At 42.9% G+C, this 17,318-nt stretch overlaps 1 protein-coding gene across 1 annotated transcript; it reads left to right on the top strand.

The window, feature by feature from the left end:
- Positions 1-4,237: 4,237 nt before the first annotated feature.
- Positions 4,238-16,516, top strand: Tectb (tectorin beta). Its single transcript, XM_090346894.1, has 10 exons — positions 4,238-4,313; positions 5,009-5,199; positions 6,534-6,676; positions 6,779-6,851; positions 10,151-10,254; positions 10,397-10,480; positions 11,933-12,095; positions 13,055-13,127; positions 14,608-14,640; positions 14,946-16,516. Exons 1-10 carry the CDS (start codon positions 4,238-4,240, stop codon positions 14,993-14,995), a joined length of 990 nt encoding a protein of 329 aa, XP_090203020.1. The 3' UTR covers positions 14,996-16,516.
- The last annotated feature ends 802 nt before the right edge of the window (positions 16,517-17,318 follow it).

Raw genomic sequence — 17,318 nt, 5'->3', positions numbered from 1 at the left:
AGCAGTAGGGAGGAGGACTAAAGGGGAAAAAGAACCCAGAATGACAAAGATGGAACAACCAAGATGGAAATTGTCAGGGTATGGCATGCCAAACAAGAAGAAATGTGCTTCAGTTCGAAACAAAAAACTATGTGAACAGAAAATTAAGCACTGAGAACATTTTTAAGAAAAATGATGTACCAGTGACTATAGATCACCCTACAGACAAGGCTCCTTGTCAGGCTCCTGGCTTAGAATACTGTGCTCCTGCAAATGCATTCAGTCAGCACCGCACACACACGTACACACCACAAAATGTCACACGCCACCACCAAAGGTCACACATTGCCCCACAATGTCCCACACCACCACGTATTCCAACTCCTTCTCATTCTTCAAGCTCCATCTTAAGTCTCTTGTCTTGATGAAGATTGTCTTGACCAAGCAACTCCTCTGGGCCCCATTATTCTGTCTTAAAGGCCTATTTAGGTCCTTCCTTGCTATCTTTACATATCCTCAAGCTGAAAATAGATAAGGATAGATATAAAGATAGACTGATGATTATAGATAGATGATACATAAACACATACATATGTATATATGCCGGCATGCATACATATGTGGTGAATGACTCAATTGGTAAATGAATACAATGATACATGAATGATTTCCTGAGAAGTGAAGAGCAAAGTGAATTATTTGTCTTGGATGACTTAGATCAGCAGTGAGATCCTGACTCTGGCCCTGAAGAGAAACTGATTAAGACTGGAGATGAGGAGAGTGGTGGGAGAAGCTTGAGAGAGGCCAATGAGATGACAACAGATGTGCCTGGGGTCCTGTCTTTGAGTGAGCAAGAAGCTGTCCTTTCATAGTCTCAGAGAAGGCTCCGAGGTCAGGGGAGGGGCATATCTACTGGGGGTAATGTAGTCTGCAGCTGGCAGCCTCTGGGTCGGGGAGAGGGCAGGGAGGAGGTACTTTCGCCTCCCTGAATTTCTGATATGCTGTCAGCAGAGGATCTTTTTTCACTTCTCTGTTCTCCTTTCTGAAGTGTGCCTGTACCCCTTTCTCAGGGGAATGGCTCGTTCCTGGGGGGTGCTGTGAGGTCTGAGCCACAGAAGTCTGCTTGGGAACACCCCTTCATTTGCAAATTGGCAAACTGCCTCCCACCAAGAGGAAGAAGGCTTGATTCAGAGCTTAAAGGAAACAATAAAGTCCACTTAAGGAACCCGACATTTAATGAACTCAAAACAGTGAAGGTTCAAAAAAAAAATAAACTAATAAAGCAGCTTTTTCAATCGTGATGCATGCTTAATAGTTATATTTCAAAAATCCCGCCCGCCTTCTCAGTAAGTACTCACCACAGAACCCAGAGCCTATGTGTGACTTTTGAGCTCCAGATGAAAATGTGGATTTAAATTTTTCAAATGGAAATCCTTTTGTGCCCCTGGTCAGCTTTCACAAATCTCTCAGAACCTCCAAACAAAACAGGCAGGCACCATTGAATGCCTGGCAATTCACAAAGGGAGGGGCAGGACAGACAAACTCACCTATCTGTCTTCAATAAAGTCCTCTCTATTGGACCTTTCAGAATTCTGGGAATTGATACGATCTTTTCAAGAACTAGCTATGATGCTGTGATCTCACTGTGAGATTTGCTTTTGGATGTCTCCCCCCATCCCATCCCTATGGTGGGGTATCACTCCAACTCCCTTGGGAGAGGAGAGATAGGTTGGAAAGTAGACAGGGATTTGGGTAGGGCCATAGAATGGAGGGCAATTACCAGAGTAAGTATCAAAGCAAGTATCTAATACTGTTTGGCCCAAGTACATTTTGTCCCATTCTGTTTCTTATGCAAATTAAGTATCTGGAGACCAGCCTGAAGTAAAAGTGGGAGATCCACTTCCCTAACTTCATTCAGCTCACCCTTGAAAGCGGTATCACGTACCTGATTGTCAGCCGATCACTAAGAAATTGTAGGAGAAATCTCTTTCTGTGTCTCAGAATCTTATCTTCATCGGGCTTCTCCAGAAATCAAAAGCACCTGCTCTTTTGTGCGGGTGGGGGTCTAAAGAGAACACTACTACCATTAGAAAACAGCCAGAGTTCATTCAGGAACACTGGCCACATGTTCATCCAGCTTGAGGACAGGGACCTCAGATACCCACCCTTCCCATAGGGCACCTTTATGGCTGTGTTCCCGGCACTATGCTAAGCAATTCGCATGGATTGCTTATTCCCCTGTGTTGGCTTGGCTTTTTTGCTCCTTCCTATATCATGCATTCTGGCCTTTCCCCCCCCCATCCCACTTCCCCACATTCTCCCACATTCTCATCACTGGGCACTGCCCTCCTGCTGGTCCACTGCCCTCCTGCTGGTCCTTAAGAGAACTATGTCTTCTAGGGCTAAATCCAGTGCTAGGTATACCAAGGAGTCACAATAAATGAAAGGCAGGCAAGAAGAACTATAGAATGAGTGCTAAGCCTTAGCATTCATCCATACAGGATTTTGTGTGTCTTCTTTCTGCTCAGGAGTGAATAACAACAAATAATAAAATATTATTGATGTATATGTGAAACTCTCCACGAATGTTCAATTAAAAAAATACAGTCCCTTCTCACACTGTCTCAGTCCATTTGATCCTTATCCATAAAATGCATGGGTATATTTTATATAGACACATTTGTAGTAACATGAGACCTACGAAAGTTACTTCCAAGGGAAAAATGAAACTCGTGAATACTTATGTGATATTGAAAGTGCTTACTTTTTTTTTTCATTTAAATCTCCTTACTTCCACAGTACTTACAGTTTATAAGAGCCTTTATATTTCATTTCTCTCTGCCTACTCTCAGGTCAGTTCAGGGTTTCAGCTTCCATTTTATAAAGGAGTAAACTGAGTTACAGAAAATTTTAATAGCTTGTCATATAGATATTTCCTTAATTCTTTATTCTATTCCACTACTGTAAAACATGGCATCCTGGGGCCGGGAGTTTGGCCTAGTGGTAGAGTGCTTGCCTAGCATGCACGAAGACCCAGGTTCGATTCCTTGGTACCACACACATAGGAAAAGCTGGAAATAGTGCTGTTGCTCAAGTGGTAGAGCTCTAGCCTTGAGATAGGCCAAGGACAGTGCTCAGGTCCTGAGTTCAAGCCCTAGGACTGGAAAGAAAATGTAAAAACAAAAACATGGCATCCATTTTGAGGACATGAAACCACTCTGCTTTATCCTTATAGACATATTCTTTACAAGATAAAATTTCAGTGTTCCTATAATATAAAATTGTATGTGTTGCCAACAGTATTTCTGAAGCCTTCAGGGGCACAGTCTTTTCTCTTCTCTCTCCTCTCCTTTCCTCTCTTCTTACATGGTCTAGTTGTGTGACTGTGGACTGACTTATAGGAGAACCTTTTCCTTTTTCCAAGATCATTGCTCTGGGAGACTGATAAAAGTGTCTTTTAGATGACTCAAAGACATTTGAGTTCATTTTTTTTTTAATTCTCAAGAAAAATAAAATATTTATGTGACCAGGGCCTGATTTGTTTGACTACCAGATGGAATTATATTGGGCTTGTGTCTCTTTAAATTCAGTTTCATTCACTAACATGTTAAAAATAAGAAAGCAAGATACAAAGGAGAGAAAATTGGCAGGTGGAACTGTGCAGAAATAATTGGACTCCCATTGGAGGTTTGTTCATTTTTTTGTACAAGGAAGAAAAAAATCATCCTTCTTTTCCAATTTTTGTTTAAGCAGTTAAGTGGTTAAAAAAAGTTTTTAAACTCTGAAAAGTAAAAGAAATGAGACTCAGGTGGTAACTGAGATTCCCACTGGATCACTGTGGGCGCTTCTCTTTTCTTTCCCCCACAGGGGATAATGCATGCATGCTCATTGTGACTTATCTGAGAGCTGGTTTCTTTTACACCTGTGAGCTATATAAAGGCATCAGGACTGGGACTGGAGATTTGGGAAGCATCAGGAAAGGCGACATCCACAAGAGAGAATGAAGAAATGGGAACATGAGCAAAGTTCCTGTCTTTGAGACTCCAGTGGTATGCATACCCCAGCCAGCGTTGTTGATCTCCCTCGGAAACTCCGCCTTCCTCCTCAAGAATGTATGTGCTGCTTTGTTCTTATCCTTGATCTTAACTGTTCACTCATATTTCTGACCTAGAATGATCAAGAAGTGGGCCTTGGAAGAATGCAAGCATTTTGGCCTATTTGGTTTGGTGACCTGACAAAACCCAGGTTCCCAGAAGCAATGGTGGTAAGGGCCTTGGTCCTGCTGGCTATCTGTACAGACACCTGGGCGAGATCCTGCACGCCAAGCAAAGCAGGTATGCTCTGGCACCACACTGTTTTCCTAGAAAGGAACATTTCTAGAATCTTCTCTTTGTCCTGAACAGAGAGTGCCTCATTCCTCATTATCTTTATTGTGAAAATGCAAAAATGTCAACAAGTAGAAGTACTTAAGTTCCCAAGGCCATTCAGACATGTATTGGATTAAACATTTTTTTTTTAATTTCCCTCTCTCCCTTTATATATAACCTCTTCTCTTTTCTCTTTTTTTTAAATCTCCCTCTCTATATAATCTCTTCTGTTTCTTCGTTCAGATATTGACTTTCTGTCCAGTGCCATAAAACATTGTTTTACAATGTTGTACTTGAATTGGGGATCTTAAATGTTCACTCATTCATATGCTCACTTATTTTTATAGGAGACACACACATTCCAATCTGTAGCTTCATACAGTCCTTAAGGTCCTTAAATTTTTAATGGACCGATTTTAATGTATATGTTCATATTAATTAGAATAGTTATTAAATGGATACAGCATAAATTATAAAGGCGGGAGGGATTTCAGTGGCTTACATTTTGAGAACACACATCCCAGCTGGTGAAGAATAGTAGAAAATCATTTTTAGCCAACTGCTCTGGGCGTGTGTGCAAGTGTGGCTTAGAACCCATAGCTCTTTCAAGTAGAATGACAGGATGAGCGAATCTGATTCCAACCATAGATGTGTTCTTGCAGATGTCATTCTTGTGTTTTGTTATCCCAAAACCATCATCACCAAAATCCCTGAGTGTCCCTATGGATGGGAAGTGCACCAGCTGGCCCTCGGGGGGCTGTGTTACAACGGGGTCCACGAAGGTGGCTACTACCAATTTGTCATCCCAGATTTATCACCTAAAAACAAGTCTTACTGTGGAACCCAGTCTGAGGTAAGGCTAAGCCACATGGGTTCAAGCTTGCTTAAGGTAAGGTAACTAAGCCCACTGGTGAGAAGTGTCAGAATGGACCTTTAAGAGCTAATCTTGATATCCAAATTTCCCGATTAGTTGGTATGACCTAAAGCTGCTAGTTTAGATGACTGTTTTGGATTGATTTAAAAGCCTTCTAGGAGTTTAGATGACTGTTTGGGGCTTGACTTTTAGTCTTCTAATTTCTTGTGGGAGCTAGGCAGGCCACCTCCTGTGATGAGAACAATGTACATGTCCCACTTGAACTAGAGCCTGCTTCAAGTTCTGAATTCGTTCTTACAAGCCACCATCCTTATTAGACTTGGAGAGGCGGATGGGTGGAGGAACCATCTTCTTCCCCAGTTTGGAGGTAATAAAAAAAAATACGTTTGGAAGAGCAAAGGTGTGATCAGAGTATAAACACAAGCCCTAACTTGTTTTTGTGAAATATACAGGACAGGGAGGCATAGAATGAACAGAGAAAACACAGATATTTTCTTGGTTAGTACACTTACATGACAGAGAAATCTGATGTTTCCATGTAATCATGAGTTGAAGGCTATGGGATAAATAGTTTAATCACAAAGGGAGGTTAGGTTCTCTTGACTCATGATATAGTCCAGTATTCCTACTGTCTTGACTGACAGAAGATTTTACAGCTGTGGGTCTGAGGGGATGAGCACAAAGAACTCCTAACTCCTCTCCCTCAATGTCCACACGGGTCCAGAGATTTGCCAGGATAAGTTGTGGATATGACAAGCAAAGCTTTCCAGTTTTTGAGTATTGTCTGATGGAGGGAAATACAAATCCACTCTGTGGTCTCAGCCTGGTTACTTCTCAAGTTGGTGTTTCAAAGTCCTTTCCAGCTCTACTAGTCTGTGGTTTTAGAATCCAGCATATCAGGAGAGTTGAAGTAATAATGTCTAGAGTTGGAAGCAGAAGAAAGCAAAGAAGTGGATAGTAATATTCTGGAATGAGAAGATGGGTGAAGGTATTCAACTGAAACATTAATGTTGAGCATTACAAGTTCTAGAGCCAGTACTTTGGCCAGTAGCCCAAGGGATATATGGATTCTTTTTAATATATATATATATATATATCACTCTGGATTATTAAACACTTTTAGCTAAAGTGAGTCAAGAATTCTTTACAAAAATTATCAATGCACCCCTGACAGAATGGATTCTGTACCCCTGCTAAATGCTCATGCCTGTTTGTTAGGTTTGGGTCTGAGCCCTCTTTACCCACTTTTCTCAGAACCCTCACTCCTGCCATGGGGCATAGGGTCTCCCTCACTGCTGTCTTCCTTCCTCCAGTACAAGCCCCCCATCTACCACTTCTACAGTCACATCGTATCCAATGACAGCACGGTGATTGTGAAGAACCAGCCGGTGAACTACTCCTTCTCCTGTACCTATCACTCCACCTACCTGGTGAACCAGGCTGCCTTTGACCAGAGGTAAGCCGCTCTGTGGACTAGAGGGCCAGGGCGGGCGGGTGCTGCAGTCCCTGTCAATCAGCCATGTTTCAGTCCTTATGCAAAATTCTCTCCCCTTTTCAGAGTGGCTACTGTTCATGTGAAGAACGGGAGTTTGGGCACATTTGAAAGTCAATTGTCCCTCAACTTCTACACTGTAAGTCCAGACTCTCTTTGTCACCTGTGGCCTTCCCAGGGGACAGGATGCTTCCTCCGGATTTATTCTGCCCACCCCAAGCTCTTCACAGAGCCCCGTTCTAGAATACAGGCCTTGGGTTAGCTTTCAATCTCTTTATAGACTACATGGAAAACACAAAGGCAGATCTGAATACCAGATAGAAGACCTAAAAGGTATCACAAAAGTATAAGGCCATTTCACAGATGAGACAATTGAGGCAAGGTCAATCAACAGGCATCAGGACATCCCATGACTGACTCTTCATCAAGATTAGGTGATACTGCAAGCCACTCTACTGCAGAGATTTACACACAGGACCAAGTTCTTCTAGAAAAAAAAATTAGCACAGAGCTTTGAGCTTTCTGATTGGAACAAAGCTATAGAGAAGATTTAAGGTTGGCGTCTATTCCTAGTTCTTTGGTCTCTGAAACCTTTCAATAAGTGAGTTTCCTCATTGTCTACTTTGGGCCTACTGCCTATATTGACGTTAAAGGCACACTTTGGCCCCTCTCAAAATAAAGAGCTTCAGAGAAATTAAATATGCAATGGCTATTCGCCCAGCTGCTACTTTCCTGTTTAGAAGAGGTGCTTTACTTTTGAAACTTGCAGCTTCCAGTGAGCACAGAGAGGAGGGAGAGAGGGAAGGAGGGAGGGTGGGAGGGAGGGGGGAGGGAAGGGGGAGGAAGGAAGGGAGGGAGACAAGGAGGAAGGGAAGAGAGAGAGGGAGCACAGATACTGACCCAGCCAGCTACAGGAAGTGGCAGGCAGAAATACCAAACATTGTGTGGGACATTAGAGATGCAAGGCATCATGGAAGCCATCATCAGAAGGCATCACATCCAACCCATTCATTTCACAAGGGAAAAAAAAAATGCTTTCCTGCCTGGAACTCCCTCAGCTTTGAGCTTTGCTTTACCTCTTCCTGGAAGCTATTAACCTGGCTGAACTCAGCCCTGAGTGCTAGGAGCATCCTAAAACAACCCTGATAAAGATTTGAAATACAGAGAAGAAATCTATTTGGTCATACAGGCACTTGGAGGAGCATCGGGTCTAGAATGCAATCTCCTAACTGTGGTATCTGTGATTTCTTCCTGTGAAGGGCACAAAGTGTAAGTGTCAGGGCCCCTTGTAAGGCTTGGGGTTTAATTCTGGATTTGAAATTGATTGTTAAAGGGGGATCTCTAAATTGTTTATGTTTCAAGGTCATCTAGTCCCCAGATCTTCTTCTGGCCATATACCACAATTATCCTCAGGGAATAAAAAAGTATGTGTTACCAGGGCAACAAAAAGACATCAAAACAACTACAGACCCTACAGAAGAATGTCCAGCAAGGAAAATGTTCCATTCATGAACAATATCCTTGGTAATGCCCTAATGACAGATTATATTCATTACCAGGTCCCTGGTGGAAATAAATGTTACAGAACCAGATAAAATTATAGATATGATCCTTTGAAGGCTTATAACAGTTGGTAACAGAGAGACATCAAAAAATTTTTTTGAACTATCCCTCATCATCTATCATACTAACGTGATTGTCAGATATATCAAACCTGAATAAGAGTGGGGGACAATAGGGAAAACAGAAATAAATGGAGAGGAACATGCGGACATGCCTGGGTTATGTTCTTCAGCATGCTCCAGGCGGTAGAGATAGACTATGATAATTCCTTGAACTGTTGTAGAAATCAGGTTACTGCCGTGCTCCCAGGGCCCGCCAAAATCCCTCAGGACAAGTGAGCCTAAGTAAAGATTCTACTGTCTTTGTGTAGATCGTCTGTGCTGATCAGCATTCCCTCTATGCACTCCCTTTTCCTATGCCTGAGCCATGAGGTTGGTATTTTTTCCCCTTCCTTTTTCTGCCCTGAGAGCATTCTTGTATGTCTCTGAAGCAACAACTTCCCCTGTGAATATATTTCCATCGAATTACCAGAAGCAGAGCCATGCCCTACATATTACAATGAAACCAAATACAACTGCTAATTACTTAGGATTCTGAGAACCCCAGTTGCTGCCCCAGCACTCATTCTACTCACACTTTCTCTCTTTCTCTTTTCTCTCCATTCCCCATGCACTTTTGCCAAGAACTCATAGTTGATATTCCCAGTGAAAAGCTATTTTGACTCCTACTCCAGAATCAAAGAAAGAGCCTGGCACTTGTGGTTGAGAAAATAGGCCATGCCATGAATGCTGTTTTACTATGTGTGTGACCTTGCACAAGTTTATTAACCTCTCTGTCTCCATCTCTGCATTTGTAAATTAGGAACTTAATAGCACTTTACTCTTAGGCTGCTATGAGGGCTATCTGAAATAATCTTGAAGAAGCAATTAGCACATTGCCTGGCACTACCAGAATCCATAACAATAATTCTCTCCAGGATTGGAGAGCCTGATCCTATTTGACATAGAAGCTCTGAGGGCTTCTAGGATTGTTGCCCTCATAGGGTTAAATACAAATGGAATTAAGGTTGACTTATTCAATTGAAGTACTGAGCAGTTCTCTTAGACAAAAGGAACAAAGAATCCTAGGATGGAACAAATGCAAGCAACTGAGGAAAGAATTACAGATTCCCAGAGTCAGACTCCAACTCAGGCTTGGCCCTTCCCACCCAAATGTATTACTCCTAGCCTCTTCCAAAGACAAGACCACAATGAGTTGAGCCTTCCATTTGAGAACAGCAAACGAAATCCAACATCCCTAACTCTCATCTCTCACAGCTCTCTCTCCTGAAATATTACCAGGTAATTGGTTATACTGTGGATAGCCTTTGAAATATCTCCCACCCTCTTCAAGCTAAATCTTCTCATTATTGTTCATTCACCATCCTCGTCATTCTTTTCTGAGTACAATCCTGTTGATCAGTGTCCCTATTAAAAATCCAGAAGCAAAATGTCCTATTCGAGACCCTGTTGGACCAATGTGAAGCATTGTGGGAAGAAATCCCTGGAAGATTCTAGAAGATTCTAGGAATGTATCCTAAGGATATGAATTTCCAGGTAGTTTCACCACTAGCTCACAACCATGTTTTGTTGGCATCAATATAACACAGTACTGGTGTCACTATGACCAGTGGATCTAGAATACAGGATGAATCGCTCCTTCTGTGGTAGCATGGGCATTTAAGAGGCTCAGGCTCTGGAGGGGGTCTCCATGGTCTCACATGTTTGCTTTTTGGAGTTGGCTCCTGACCCTCCCCATCTCAATTCTTCTGCTCCTGCCAGACCCAACTGCTCTGTTTGCGAAGTCATAATGCCTACTGTCTGTTTCCTTCCAAAGAATGCCAAGTTCTCCACCAAGAAGGAAGCTCCCTTTGTCCTGGAGTCATCTGAAATTGGCTCAGATCTCTTTGCAGGAGTAGAAGCCAAAGGGTTGAGTGTTAGGTAAGTACATGTCCTCATGTGAATATATTTTTATATGTGGGGAGGGAGGAGAAAATGACCAGCCAAGAGACTCTTTTAATCACTGGATGGTTCTAGATACAAGAGTATGCTTCACAGCAATGCTAATGTGTTTTGTTTCCAGATTTAAGGTAGTCTTGAACAGCTGCTGGGCCACACCCTCTGCTGACTTCATGTACCCCTTGCAGTGGCAGCTGATCAACAAGGGGTAGGTACCTCTCAGAGCCACTACTAGTTAGGGAGCCAGGCATGCCTGAGTCTCCTTTGCTCTGACTTAGGATAGCTTGAGAGGATACACTGGGGCCGTTTTTGGATAGAAACCAGTTCTCAAGAGTTGCTGGAGAGATTACAGCTGATAGATTACCGGAGGTTTTCCTGTGTATATTGGTGTACCTGTAACTGCACACCCATCCACCTATCTCTAAGAATAATCTATTGTTGAAGGAGACCTGTGTGCAGGGTGTGAAGCCCTCCCCGCAGGCAGCTGCCAGCCAGCGGGAGCTGTCACTGAGGGACAGGTGTCACAGAGGGTGCCAAGAGGCAGGAGTGCCAAGGCATCTAGGCTTGCCCATTATCTGCCTCCTCCCCTTCACCATTGCCCCACTCTTCCCCCCACCACCTCCCTGGAGCTCTGTTTACATTATTTTCCACTGGCTGATACCACATTCGGGCTACTTGGACTGAAAAGAGCTATTTTAAGAACCTCTTGGGTTCATATAAGGATCTCAGGTTTACTGACAAAACAGGCCGACAAGAAACCTTGTTTCATAACTTGGAAAGTGATCTGCTGCTCTCTCTCCACTGAGGCACCACAAATAGAACTATCTCTGACCCTTGGTCTAGATACGAGGGCAACCCTTGCCTCATGCTTCACTATAGTGCCTGTTCAGAGGTGACATCCCTTAGGTCTGGCCTCTGTGTCACTGAGGGCACATTTAGATGATTTATATTTATATGAAAAACATGGCCATATTTTACTGTGTCAGTTAAACAATGTGTGTGCTTTAAAATGAAAGAGTCTCAATTCTCATGGCAACCTTCATACTACACACAGAAACACATGTCAGGTATGATTTTAATTTAGAACTCTTTGGTAGTATTGTGAGACACTGTTCCTCGAATCTGACATCTTCAGTATTCTACTCATGAGGAGAGCTTTGGATATATATATATTTTTTGAGACAGCTCTGGCATTGAACTCAGGCTTGCCTAAAGCTTCTGAGCCTCCTGAGTGGTGAACTTATAAATCTGCATCAGGATATGCACCTGACTGGCAGGATTTCACCTTTATTTTGTTCTGCTTTGTTGTGAAGGTGCTAGGATTTGAACTTGGGGCCTTATACTTTCTAGCTTGCTTTCTATCCCTTGAGCCATGCCCCTAGCCTATGGATCTTACTTGTTTAGGAAGTGTGTGGCAATTCATAAGCCATTTCCCTTCTATCATACCTTGTCAGTAGAATGTAGACAAACACACTCACCTCATAGACCCTCAAACTGACCTCAAAATTATAAAGCTCAAATAAGATACATCCCATCAAAGTGTTTCAGAAAGGGAAGGAGCTACACTCAAACTTGGTGGAGGCAGGAGGGAGTTACCTCTGAACCCTTGCTTGAATTCCCCAGTGTGACACGTGTTCTCCTTTCCCCCTGTGTTCTCCAGCTGTCCCAGTGATGAAACGGTCTTGGTACATGAGAATGGGAAGGATCACAGGGCAACCTTCCAGTTCAATGCTTTCCGGTTCCAGAATATCCCCAAGCTCTCCAAGGTTTGGTTGCACTGTGAGACATTCATCTGTGACAGTGAGAAGCTCTCCTGTCCAGTGGTAAGCCATCTCTCTCCAGAAGGAGAATGTTAGAGCTGGGGTTTGAGCTGGGAGGCTGTAGCCTGGCCAATATATGTGGGCATGGAGGGACCTTCTGAAGAAAAGAGCCTGGCTTCAGGGACAGAAGCTCCAAGCATGTCCATTCTGCCACCACTAACCTGGCCAGTCTGGTGTGTGTTCCTTACCCAGCTGGGCCTGGTTTGCTCACCATTCCACCATGGTAATGAGTACCAATGGCCTCGCCATTCACATCAATGGAAGGTAAAATGAAGTCCAAGAAATGCTTTGAAACAGGACTAGAAATGCTTTGTAAGGGTTTGAACTTTTGAAGTCTGGCAAAAAATTCAAAAGATTGGGTGTGTTTAGTCTCGACAGGACAGTAGAGAGTTCTGCCCAAATTCTGATTGGACAATGAGATGATTGGACATCAGATGAGTGTGGTGATCACTGAGTTTAAGAACACTGCCATAGAGGCTTAAAAGTACTGAGTTCCAAATCATTGTCAAGAGCACACAGAAGGCTCTGAGTTTCTTAAGGCCTCCAGCCCCCACAGCCTATGGAACCAACAGAAAGAAAGTGATGCTATTGATTCATTTGGCAAGAGGCTGGCCAGGCTGAGGACAGATAGAGAAAGGGAAAGGGTTTGGGTGCAAGGCCAGAAAAATAAGGGGAGAAACATTGTACCAATGATGAGAGGGTAAATGATGACAATATATAAAAAGAAGAAATGAACCAGGCAGAATAGATTTTTGCAAGAGATTGCTTTTCAAATTCCCGAGATGAGTGAAAGCCTTTCTCCCATCAAAACACATCATATAAATCCCCCTACCATTATGATAAAGTTCTGTTCATCTCTCCTCCCTCCTTCACCCCCTCCCTCTCTCCCCCCTCTCTCTCTCTTCTCTTTCTCTCTCTCCCTCCTCTCCTTCCTCTCCTTCCCCCACCCTCTCTCTCTCCAGACCTGTGACAAACGGAAGCGCCTGCTACGGGACCAGACAGGGGGTGTCCTGGTCATAGAGCTGTCCCTGCGGAGTAAGCCCCCACATCCCCCCACCCTCCACTCCCCAATATTCTGGGCTGTGTCCACAGGCACAGCCGGTTTGAGCATTTTGACTGAACTGCCAAACCAGGTGTGCCTGTGGACACTGTCTTCATCTGCTCCGTGCCTCCTAGAGGGAGTGGGGGGGCATAGCTCATGCCAATCCAAGGAGATGAGGTCTGTGGGTGACCCTGAAAAGTTCTATCTGCATTTTAAATCCCAAGTCCCAACACCCTATCCAAGAAATGAGGAGGTACTGAGCTATCAAATAGAACACACAGTGTATAACAATAGATGAGATGTACTCAAAGAATGTCAAGTGCAAGTCAACAAGCAAGTGCAGCCTGCCTCTGATGGGCCCTAGAGATTCAGAAACCCCCACCAGTCTTCAAGGAACTTACTGTCTCACAAGGAGAGAGACAGCAGGCACTAAGGGGACAATTACTGTTAAGGGGCAGTTGGTGGATTCCATCCAATCTAGCTCTGATGAAAGACTGTCATTAAAACCTTATACCATGACCTGCATTATGATGGGACCTAAGGGCATGCCTGATCTGTGGGGACAGAGAGGACTTTAACATCTGTACCATGAAGTCCAATGACCAAAACAGGGCCCAAGGCCAAGTCCCAGGCTGCCTCCTAATGCCGGAGGGCCTGCAAGCGAAGAGAAACTTTAGTTTTAGACCTTTGCGTGGTTGCAAACTAAAAACATTTTGTGACACATAAAAATGATACAATGTTTTCATTTTAGTGCCTCTAATAAAGGCTTATTAGAACGCTGAGACGTGTTCATGAGGTAGTATTATCCACAGCTACCAGCATGCAGCTGCAATGGCAGTATGGATTCATTGCAATGAAGGCTGTGTGGCCATGCCAACATGGAAGCTTAGGGATTCAGGGCCAGCCTGAGCAACATAGACATTATCTTAAGAAAAAGACTTGTTAGCTAGATGCCAGTAACTCAAGCCCATAATGCTAGCTATTCGGGAGACTGACATTTGAGGATTATGGTTCAAAACTAGCCCTGACAGAAAAAAAAATCCATTCGATTGTTATCTCTAATTAACCACCACAAAGCCAGAAGTAAAACTGGTACAGCACCAGTCATGAGCAAAAACAGAAAAAGATAGTAAGTGCCCAGGCCCTAGGTTTGAGCCTTTGTAACTTACATCCCCCCAAATAAAGAAACAAACAAACTTAAAAAGAAAGAATTACTACATGGTCTGCAAAACTGAAAATATCTATTGTCAGGTACTTTCAGAGATTTATTTAGTCTTGCCTTTGACAGCCAGAGAGAAAATAGTATGAGCCCAAGTGTCCCTAAATGTTAGTCTAAACTTTATTCTAAAACAATGGGAAATCATGGTTTAATGGGGACTGGGAATCAGTCAGGTTTGTTTTTTGTTAACATAGCTCTGAAATTTTTCCCTCCCTGATCTTTTCTTAAACCTACCTTCTCTCTATTTACTCTAGGCAGGGGATTTTCAAGTCTCTATAGCTTCTCAGGTAAGACAAAGGGAAACTTCTGGAAAATGTCATGTAGTAATGCTCCAGTAGTAGAGCACCAGCCTTGAACAAGAAATGTCAGGGTCAAGGTCTAAGCCCTGAGTTCAAGTCCCAGGCACTGCAGGCACTTGAACATTTATACTGTAAAATGCAACTTTATGGGTGATATAGGGAGTAGAGGGAAACAGAGGTGAAAAGATCTCTTACGACCCCTGGGTTTACCCTTTGTGGCTTCTCTGGTGGACTTGTTCTTGACCTTGTATGACTGTTTCTCAGTGCTGTCTCCCACCCGCTTTGGTTCACAGGTGTTTTTTATCATCTCGTCGTGATGCTGGGGATTTGTGTCCTGCTGTAAGAGTTAGCCAGGTAGCTGCCATTCCCAACACAAGGTCATCCTCAGCAATGACAAACTCATTTATTTTGCTGCCAAAAAGAGCAAACAGAAGACTACATTGTTGGGGAGCAGAGAATAATGCCTTGCCAAATATGTGTTCCAGTGATTTGTGTGTGTGTGTGAATTCGGTGATCGTTTTCCTTTGCTGCCCCATGGCCCTCCCGCTACTTCCTTTATCACTCAGATCCCACCAGCCTCATCCCTTATAGATGTGGAGGAGTGGGGGGTGGGGCTTTTTTCCTCATACTCAAGTCAAGGCGGCCCTGGACTCCTTTGAAAGCAATCCTTATTTTAAAAGACCCACACACATCTAACCAAATACAGCTGAGCATCTGGAGAGGAAAGTAGGGCATAACCACAAAATCAGCGCCAACTATAAAATGCACAGGAATGGCCAGCTTTGCCCAAAAGGAGGCGCTCTCTCATTGAAACAGTTGGATTCTACTTAAGACTCGGAGCCAAGCCCCCAAGCCAGGGGGTGGAGGGAGGGGCTTGTGAAAGTCCTCAAATAACAATGAGGAAATTGTAGTTGACTGAGTAACAGAAAGAAGATGCATTTTTGAGGGCCCCTCATACTAACTTATAGGGCTACTTAAATAAGTGTAGACATCCCATGGATATAGATTCCTTATTCCTATAGTGGATAGATACTTCAAAAGTCACAAATGAAATGAGAAAACTACAAAAGGAATAAAACGTGTCCATTTTATCGAGCAATACAGGCTACACGAAGTGTACTTGCCCCTGAACATGCAAGGAGCACCTCCCTCAGCTTAGGTCCTTCTCAGCTTGGTAACTCAGGCTTGTGATGGTCAATGCCTCTGCTAGCGTTCTCATTTGCTCTAAGAAACCTTCCTTCATATGGATGGTCCAGACCTATTTTATCTAAAGCATTCAAGGAAGTGTTTCTATCTGTCTTATGACCATAGGAGCGACGCCAGTAGCCATCGGAAATACAAATGCAAACATGACATTACCATGAAATTACATGGTAGCATGCCCTTATACCATCCCTCTACACCTCACCTCCATCCACTCTAGAGTACGCTCAGCTCCAGATGAATGTTTGTCAACAACGTGAGCACTGAATGAACCAACCCTGACAAAGAACAAAGACTACACACTACAGTGTGACAAAATAAGACTGAGTTCTAAGTTCTTTTTTTTTTTGTTATACACAAATTAAATTAGTGGACTTACCACTAATTCACATTTTTAATCACAGTTTTACCTACTATATTTCATATATTTGAGAAGTCGTAAGATCTACAGTTTGATTTTTTAAATATAATTTGCTCTAGTGAATTCAGAAATTAAGCTAGTTATTGACTCTCTAGTGACATGAGGTATAGATTTGCTAAGCCACAGACTAGAGACAAATCAATACACTCTAAGGTAGGTCTCTAAATTGATGTTTGGGATCTCTTCCTTCTGTAAATTTGGGGATTTTTGTAGTCGTGAGGGACAAAAGACATGTTTTATTGGTTCGAGTCAAAATAAGTTTTTAAATAGTCAAATTCATAAGTCTTTGACTGCCAGATTTTAACACGACATTGTATTAGTTTAGTTTTATTTTATCATTATGTCTTATGGCCTTGTGTCTCTCCTTGGTGCTATGGAATAAACAAAATGCCTTAAAACAAATAAATCTATGACTACAGTTTGCAGTGTGACTATATCATGGTGAAAGCCAATTCCACAATGTTCCTGGGGGCTCTGCAACCAAGCTTCTTAGACTCACCCATATCTAGACTTCCAGTGGTTCCCTCTTATATTTTATACTTCAACCACCCCAGTGCTTGAGGCCCTCTCAAGGTGGATGTGGTGAAGTCATTGTAGATGATTGGCCTTGTTTATAAAGCCAGCAAGAGTATGTGTTCTGGCCTAAGGTTAACCAGCAGCACTATGCCATTTGCATAGAGAAAGCAAGCAAAAAATGGGAGAAAATCTTTGCCACATCTGACAGAGGGATAGCCAGAATGTACTGGAGCTCAAAAACCTAAGTGGCCAAAGACTCAATAACCCAATTAACATATGAGCAAATAAACTGAGCTGATGGTTTTCAAAAGCAGCACAAATGCCCAAAACATACTTGAAGAAAGGCTCAACATTCCTGACCATAAAGTATATATATATATATATATATATATATATATATATGGAAACATCAAAATAAAATTTCCCCTGTACAACTATGTTACACTAAGATACACTAATAAAAAAATGTTAAAAAGTAAATTATCGGGCCGGGAGTTTGGCCTAGTGGTAGAGTGCTTGCCTAGCA

The sequence above is a fragment of the Megascapheus bottae genome, chromosome 15 (assembly GCF_031878675.1).
Source record: "Megascapheus bottae isolate mThoBot1 chromosome 15, mThoBot2.hap1, whole genome shotgun sequence".
NCBI classification, from domain to species: Eukaryota; Metazoa; Chordata; class Mammalia; order Rodentia; family Geomyidae; genus Megascapheus; species Megascapheus bottae.
This window is presented reverse-complemented; position numbering and strand designations above follow the sequence as displayed.